Here is an 8718-nt window from a genome sequence, read left to right on the forward strand (position 1 = left end):
CCCGCATACCGAAAAAAAAAAAAAAAAAGAAAAAAAAAAAAAAAAGAAAACCTAGATTTAATTAAAACAACCCTCAAAGAAGAGGTAGTTTTAAAAAGATTCCTGCAAACAACAAATCATCATCACCATCATCACCATCATCAGAGGGAGGATGACACCAGTAAGGAAAGCCCAAGTAAATAAGAAAAGGGAGAGTTGATTATCTCTCCTACTCCTAGTACAAGCTACACTATGAGGTTAGACAAAATAATCTAACATGTCTCACTCACATGGAGTCAAACAAGAAATTCCAAATTATCAAGATCATAGTTTTATGACTCTTGCTTTAAAGGTATATTATTTACTAAGATATTATGTAAGTAAAAAATGAGCCAGTTAGCATGATTAGCAAAACAGTGATATACTGTTTATTTCATCCTTATTTTTATTTTCTGTGTATGATTAGGGTTTATGAATTAATGAATATAATAGCACAAGCCCCCATGTGCATATAGTTTATGACTACCTGCCTAGTTTCTGACTATAAGTGGGTCATATTTTGAATAGAATAATCCCATTTCAAAGCTAGATGTTTATAAGTAGAGAATGAAAAGAAGGTACCTGCCCAGTTTCCAAGAAATTTAGCTGACTATGGGAGGGCCTACACGCAGGTAGAAGGGGAAATGTCAAAGTGAGAAATAAAAATATACAGAGAGAATACTAATGGGTAAGAAAATAAAACTCTGGGGCTTCGCTGGCAGCGCAGTGGTTGAGAGTCCGCCTGCCGATGCAGGGGACACGGGTTCGTGCCCTGGTCCGGCAAGATGCCACATGCCGCGGAGCGGCTGGTTCCGCGAGCCATGACCGCTAAGCCTGCGCGTCCGGAGCCTGTGCTCCGCAACAGGAGAGGCCACAACGGTGAGAGGCCCGCGTACCGCAAAAGAAAAAACAAAAAAACCCCCTCTGAACTCTACAAATAATGGTTCTCAAAACCTCGCTAAAGATCACCAACCAAGATTTGCTTTGAAGTTAACCCACAACAAGATCATCAACTCATCTCCTTATCTAATTCCTCTAAAAAGAGAAAAAAATTACTCAGGAGGATTGATACCAGTTTCTTCCCAAAGTAAATTGTGATAGTGCAACCAGCACATGCCTTAAATGAAACTCAAGTGCTGATTTAAAAGGCTCCTTTAAAAATGCATAAAGGCTTATTATAGAAGCAGGCACACAAGCCATTAGACTAGACCACATTTAATAAAATTAAGGCTGCTCCACAAGAAGAGAGATGAAAAAAATTTGGCTGAAAGTTTAATTCAGATACCATGTCCCAAGAACATACTTAAGGGGCTTGAATTACACTATCCATCCAAATAAACAAGGCCAGTCTTATTTTGAAAACTGTAGTCAATTAAATAAGCATATTAGATTAGCAGTGCTCATGTTAAAATAATTCTGTTTCTAATTATTCATATGGGTTGACTGAGCCATAAACCTCACAAGCCCACTTTTAAACTTAATTCTTATTACATGGATTTTAATTTTTTTTAACCTTAAAAGATAAGGTACATTTCATAAATATTAAAAACATCCTTGGCTATTAATATTTATAACTTGTATTCGCCAATCTCTCTCAACTCCCGAGGCACTATGACAACATAAAAACACACAGTGCAAAATTTTTTAAGTGTCCGCAGGAAGGTGACAAACTCAAGGCTGAAAGCATTAGAACACAGATACTAGAGACAAAAGATCTAGGTAATGACCTAGGCCTGAACTATAGAAGAGCAAAATACCAACAAAGCAAGCCAGTCCTTCAATTCAAGAGTCTTTCTGAGATGAAAGAAGATTCAACCTTAATTCAATAGAATAAGGGGAAAAAAATCAAGGTAATGACAGACCAGGTTCAAAGATATTAAAGAAAAGCAACCAAACACACAACAGGCTAAACTTAAAATCTAGGAATAAAGACTCTCAATTTCTTCTAACACTGAATCTAAACCAAACACCTTCACTGAGCTCAAAGACTAGTTCATAATTTATTATCTGAAGATGGATTATGAGAAGTGGGGTGAAGGAGACAAGAGTTAAGAATCTGAAAGTACAATAAACTTCTTCCCCATTTTCTGAAACCAAGTTTCCCTTAAAACAAACAACTCTTATTCCCTTTTTCCAAAATTTCTTTTAATAGGAGATAAGGAAAGTAAGAATTGCTAAGTTAATTACATACGGAACTAAAAGATAAAAGCACAGAATGGGCAGAAGATATTTTTTAAAATATTAAATCTGATCATCAGAACATGCTATAAAGCTTTACCCAATTTAAAAAAAAAAAGCATGCAAGGAGGGGGCTAGATGAAGTTGAGAGCAGATAAAATAGCTATCAACAACCTAATATTTGAGTCACCTACATGCCTTGCCATTTCAATAATCAGGCATTCTCCTGGAGATCCTATCATTTCAGTCCTCTTGTTCAATCTTTCTCAGAATTCAATCTTGATTTTAAGAGCACAGTTTTACTCAGTAACTACCATAAAACAAAAACCAGAGGTTAAATTGGGAAACACCAAAAATAACAATTTAAACTAATACAGCTTTCTACTAACATCAAACATCTTGTATTTTCACAGTATTAAAATCAACCAGTAAGCTTCAAAGAACTTTCCTCTACCTAAGCTCAAAATTCTTTTCTAGGCCCCAAAGAGCTCTGAAGTTAACTGGACAGGCTGCCTAGGAAACACCTCTAAAATTCCTTCATGCATGTCCGTGCTAAATTTGCAAAAAAATATTACTCACTTAAGATGCCACACAGGAAACCTACAGGCAGAGCTAAGAAATGGCTTTGTGAAATTTCCTTCTCCGCAAGGGCGAGCAGCAAGCAGCCCCATGCATGTCTTCCTCCAGCCCAATCACCAACCACCACAGTCAAAAGTGGCAGTGTTTCCTTTCTACCAATGCCTTTTTTAAACCTTACAAAGTTAAAGCAGAGAGTGAAGTGAACAAAAGGCTTAGTCAACTGGGTACCAAGTCATACAGTTCTAAATGGGGCCTCTGACAGTAAACCCTCTTCTTCCAAGGCAAAAGCCACGCTAAGTAGGAAATGAACATGGTGTTTATGGAAAATTTCTTTCTCATACCTCAGGTGACATAATTTTTTTTAAAGGAGATATTTTACTAATTTTTATCTTTACTCTCTTCAGCACTCTAAAACACCTGAATAAAAAAATGCACGTGATATAAGCTAGAAAACATATAACTCTTTATTAAACTAAATTTGTGATTATATTTTTGGTAATTAACTATTCTGCTCCAGCAAGGAAATAAAATTGATATTCACTGGTGATAAAAAACAAAACAAAAAAATACTAGCATGGAGGTTACACAGCATTATGGCTGCAGTATACCATATGGCCAAAAAGGATACTAAAAATGTTACGGAAAATAAAAAATGTTTATGTCTCTGTGTTCTGTTTAACATCTAAAAGTCACCATTCTTCTCACATGCAGATTAGGGATTTTTTAAAGTGACTTATCTGGTTGTTGCCCCAGTATTAGAATAAAATTTGAAAAATTAGAATATTTATACCCGTCTATGAGATAGGACATCCTCTTTGGGCTAAAAATGCATGGTCATTCTATGGACTATACAGAGGTTAGAAAACTAACACCCACGGGCCAAATCCAGACTGCCATCTGTTTCTCTACAGCCCAGGAGCTAAGAATGGTTTTTACATTTTTAAAGAGTTGTTTAAAAAAAAAAAAAAGACACGCATCGAGACCATGACCCACAAAGCCTAGAATATTTACTATCTGGGCCTTTACAGGGGTTTGCCAACCTCTAAACTGCAAGGAATAAAAACTTAAAAAGTGAAGAAGGACCTATTTATAAAAATGTAATGTCATCACATAAGTTAGGTACCCTTAGTGGTGCACATATTATAAAACAAAGTAACTGAAAGAGCTTGACCTCAAAATTAAAACACAAGAATAAGATCTTATCAAGAAAAAAACTAAAAAGGGGAATTTGAAAGCACTGGAAACAGTTAAGAAGACCCCAGCATTCTGTAGGTCAGGGTTTCTCAACCTCAGTACTACTGCTGTTTGGGGCCAGATAATCTGTTGCTGTTGGGAGCTATAACTGTATATGCAAGGTGATTAGCAGCATCCCTGGCCTCTCCTACTAGATGCTAGTGGCACCCCCCACTCAAGCTGTGCCCACATAAACGTCTCCAGACACTGCCAATGCCCCCAGAGGGACAAAACTACTACTGGTTGAGAACCACTGCTGTAGGTTATTGTCCTTTTGTCCCCACCCTGGATATTTGCAACAGACACTATTCCCCAAGTAGGTTTTCTCTGTGCCCATAAGAATAAGAAAGGAAACAACAATAATCATAGCAAACCGGAGACCCTGTCAGTAAAAGTACTGAACAGTGAACCTGAGAGTTCTGAGTTGAGTAGCTGGGCAAGAACCAGACCAGACTTACCTAAAACGCTGTGCCTGCTGAGCTAGTGGTCCTGGATACCTTCTGTTTGGAGACTGGTACAGCTGGGAAAGGATGGCCTGATTTGTTTTTTGGCTTGGATTATTAGCAAACTTTACAGTGATTGGTTCTGTGGCACCAGGAGGTTTCTGGCCATTTAGGCCTTTGATAGCTTCTTCTGCCTCAATCCGCTTGTCAAATCGAATAAACCCTACACCCCTTGATATGCCTATGGTAGATGTGGGTAAGGATTTGGGAAAGAGGGAGTGGAAAGAGACAGGAGGGAGAGAAGAAAGGATAAATTAATTTTTCCTTCTCAAGAACATGTTTTCACCCACATATAACATCTGCCACAAAATCACATGAGGAGAAAAGTTTTACCTTGACTTAGTAGCAATTCAGTATAGTATTACAATTTTGTATTTTTTTTAAATACATGAAATGCATTAAATTAAATTAACGCATTTTAAAATCCATTACCACATGCTACCAATAAGCCAAGAAGAAGAAAGCACACAAGCATATCCATGTTTCCTTTCCCCACCTTCTTCTCTCCCTCTCATGCACTCACACTCTTTAATAAAGTCAACAGTATGCCTGACTTGTACTTTTCAAATTATGCTATTGGACAAACAGTTCAGGAATGATGGGCACAGTAGCTCTTTTTCTTGTAACAAGGAGAACAGAAACAGACATTTGCTAAAATGCTAAAAAGCTATGCTAAAAATATATGCACAGTGGTAGAAAAATATATTTCAGCTACATTTTTAAACAATATAATTCTACTTAATCATATTATATAGGAAACCGACCCTTTAAGAAAAATGTCTGAAAAGGCTTTTCTGGTGCCCTGAAGTTCCCCCACTGTTTTTAGCTGGCTGTTCTTTATTAGAGAAATAACATTATATGGAGAAGAAGAGGTGACAAAGGAGGTAGAGTTTAAAAATAAATAAGATAGAAGTAAAGCCTCAAAGCTTGCTTTCTTTGGCAGCATTTACTTCTGACTACGGAATGTCATTCCCTGGCTCCCGCTCTCTCCACCCTGAGAGACAAGAATGGGGGAAGGCGGAGGGACGGCCAAATACCTGTCCAGCTTTTGAGAAATGGTAGCAGGAAACCCAATTCATTCCATTTAATTAGCTTAACAGGTTATGTGGGGTGGCCATAGCTGGCCATCATGAGATTAGTAGTTGTAGGGAAAGACTTTCTTGGCAAGCAAATTGGTAGTAGCAGTACCAGCTTGGGACTAGCAGTGAGAAAAGCCTAGATGAGTCAGAGTATGTCACTGAAGAAAAGAGTGAGAGGTTATTAAGAAAGATAGGCTAAGAAAATGCACTAGACCATTATGATTTATAGGAACTTTAAAAAAGAATAAAGTTCTGCTTGCTTTACAATTAACACTGTGTAAGTTGAATGGCTTAGAATTTTACTTTAAGGTAGATGAGGCATTTTTTCCATGTGCACTTACCTCAGACAGCCCCTATCACTTCACCTTTCCTACTTAAGCTATACCTGCTGCACATTATTACCACCTGATGGCTGAATAACAAAATTGCAGGATTTTTCATTTTAGGTAAAGTGGATAATTTCACTCTGTAAAGTCATAAGTATAAAGATGAAATGGTGAAATGACAGCAAATCTATCCTTTCAGTTATCTATTAAGAATGAATAACCCTTAGGACTTGACCATTCCATAAGGAAAGCATTAGATAAGCAACGAAATGGCCTCTATATAGGATGAGTCATCTAAACCTATGGTCCTCAAACCTGAGCATGCATCAGTATAACCCAAAGGGCTTGGTAAAATGCCCACTCTGAGAGTTTTATTCATTAGGTTTTGGGTGGAGCCCAAGACAGTGCATTTCTAAGGAGGTTCCAGGAGGATGCTGATGCTCCAGGTGCAGAATCACACATGAGAACCACTGACTAAACCAGGAGGTGGCGAGATAAATCCACCTGTGAGCCTACATACTCAGGATGGACTTGCAGTTAAGAGATGGGCTTCCTGTATCACAGGTGAAAGCAATCTACTTTTGATTCACAAGTCCTCACTGAGAATGAATGAATGAAAAAGCATGAATAATATGAACAAAATATCAGGCCATTTTTGTTGCTCTAAACAAATATATCTAGATTGCTAGGTCTGGATTTCTATTTGACCCCATTAGCAGTCTGTGTGATACAATACACTGTGATAGAATGTATGATAATTACAAAATGCAGCTAAGAAGAAAAGACCACATTTTTATATACCCTCACTGGCCTAAATTTTCTCCATACAGCAAAACCTACAGGCCATTCTCCCAAGTATGTGAATGATGGTAGATATCACTTTACTCAGAACTCAGAAGTATGGTATTCAGACTCTGTAAAAGGTTAATTAACAGCACAGAGGGGCATAACATAGGCTGCTTCTGATCAAATTCAGATCAACTAAATTGATTGACACTTGAAGAATTAAAAACTTGGCCTGATTTTACTCTGTGGTCCATTGTTTCTTTAAAAAGAAAAAAATCACACATTGTAATGTACAACTATCCCCACTGGTACAATAATTATGAGAGAGAGAGATGGGAAAGGAGAGAGAAAGAGAATAGGGAGAGTGAAGGAGGGGAGAAAGAAGAAACACGCGGAAAAAAGAAAAACCTATTTTCTTAAAAAACAAACAAACAACCCCCCCACCCCAAAGAAAAAGACTACCCACAAAATCTTAATGTCTGCTTGAGTATATGGCACTACAGGTTATTTTTTCCCCCTCCTTACCATGTTTCCCTAATTTCATTATGTTTTAAAAAGAATATTGCTTTTACAATAGAAAAATATGCCTGTGCCTTATTTTTAAGATACATAATCAAATCTATATTGCTAGTTTTTCTTTAACTAAAAGCTTTAGCAGAAGAGCTAGCTCCCTTACATACAAAATTTTTAATAAACATATTACTCTTTTTATTTTGGTTTGGTTAAAAGTAATATAAGGGATAAAATAAATTTTTAACATTCAAAATTTTAAACTCTTACACATGCCTATACAACACAGCATGGACCTGAAAAATAGCCTTAACAGCAATTACCAGTGTAGATGTAGTGTAATCTGCTCCTGGAGAACTAGCTGCATTAAACTATGCTTTTCACAAAAGTAAGATTGTTTATTAGTACTTTATAAGGAGGATGGGAGCTTTTTTCATGCAGCAGCTTGGAAATGAAGATTAATTTGTAGTAATTATTTGTAATAACTTACATGTAATAATTATACTTCTAAATTTATTATAAGACACAAAACAGACTCCAAACCTGCACCTTTGCGGAGGAAATGACTCAAGCTTGCTCATTACACTCCACAATCTATTCTTATCCATGCATATCTATGAACAGTCCCAGCAGAAAACTGCATTTTCTGGCCCACATATACCTTTGATGTGTTCCAGAGGCAAGACTTCTGTATGGGAAGGCAGAATATTTCACCATCTGCCAGTCGGGGAGCAGAAAAGATTGTCCAGAGCAGCTGCCTACTTACCAGTGACCTGGTCAACCAGAATACGAGAAGTAATAATGCGTCCGTATTGTGAAAAAAGTTGTTCCAACTCCTTCTGTGTCATTGTTTTCGGAAGTCCACTGACATATAAATTTGCATCTCTGATAGAAGCTGAACTTGGGCGAGCATAGGAAACCTGGAAAACAGCAATGAAACGTATATGCACACTCAGTGACCTCCCTTCCAAAACCTAAAAACCACCTCAAGTTAGTTAGCAGCTTTTGCATTAGAAGTACACAAGAAACACTGAAGTTCAAGCAAGTCCAGAGTGAACTGTTTCATTTCTGGAGAAATTCTCGACAAATGAGAAACGCCATTCCCTTGCATGGAGAGAACACAGTATTTACCCCTAGCTTTGTAAGTGTTCAAAACAGACCAATGGTGCACATAGCAGAGTACTACTCATGGTAATAAGTTGTCCTCGAGGGGGGAAATCCCCCTAAACTAGGGATTTAGGCTCAATCAGAAGACCAAGCTTAAAGATTCTAAATTCACCTGACACATCTGTGTGAACAGTTTTTGCGCTTCTCCCATCTCAGGGGTTGGGGGTGATGGTACAAAGTTTCTGAAGAATTTATTATAAGTACGTCCTTTTGATTTATTCGAAAATAGCTATCGTCCTTAAATTGCAAGAAGCTGAAGTATGGATGAACTGTACCTCCCGTTATCCTTTGCCTACTGTCTTCTTGTCCACAAATCTCTCTTTTTTTTTTTTTTTTTTT

The 8718-nt window shown here is 37.4% G+C and overlaps 1 protein-coding gene across 1 annotated transcript in view; it reads right to left on the reverse strand.

The window, feature by feature from the left end:
* The window catches only part of ELAVL2 (ELAV like RNA binding protein 2), a 133717-nt gene that overhangs the window by 4669 nt on the left and 120330 nt on the right, over window positions 1-8718 (reverse strand). Inside the window, 2 exon segments of the mRNA XM_024132895.2 lie at window positions 4467-4692; window positions 7979-8132. Coding sequence (XP_023988663.1) covers window positions 4467-4692; window positions 7979-8132 — 380 coding nt within the window.

Source organism: Physeter macrocephalus, chromosome 9 (assembly GCF_002837175.3).
Source record: "Physeter macrocephalus isolate SW-GA chromosome 9, ASM283717v5, whole genome shotgun sequence".
In the NCBI taxonomy this organism is placed as follows: Eukaryota; Metazoa; Chordata; class Mammalia; order Artiodactyla; family Physeteridae; genus Physeter; species Physeter macrocephalus.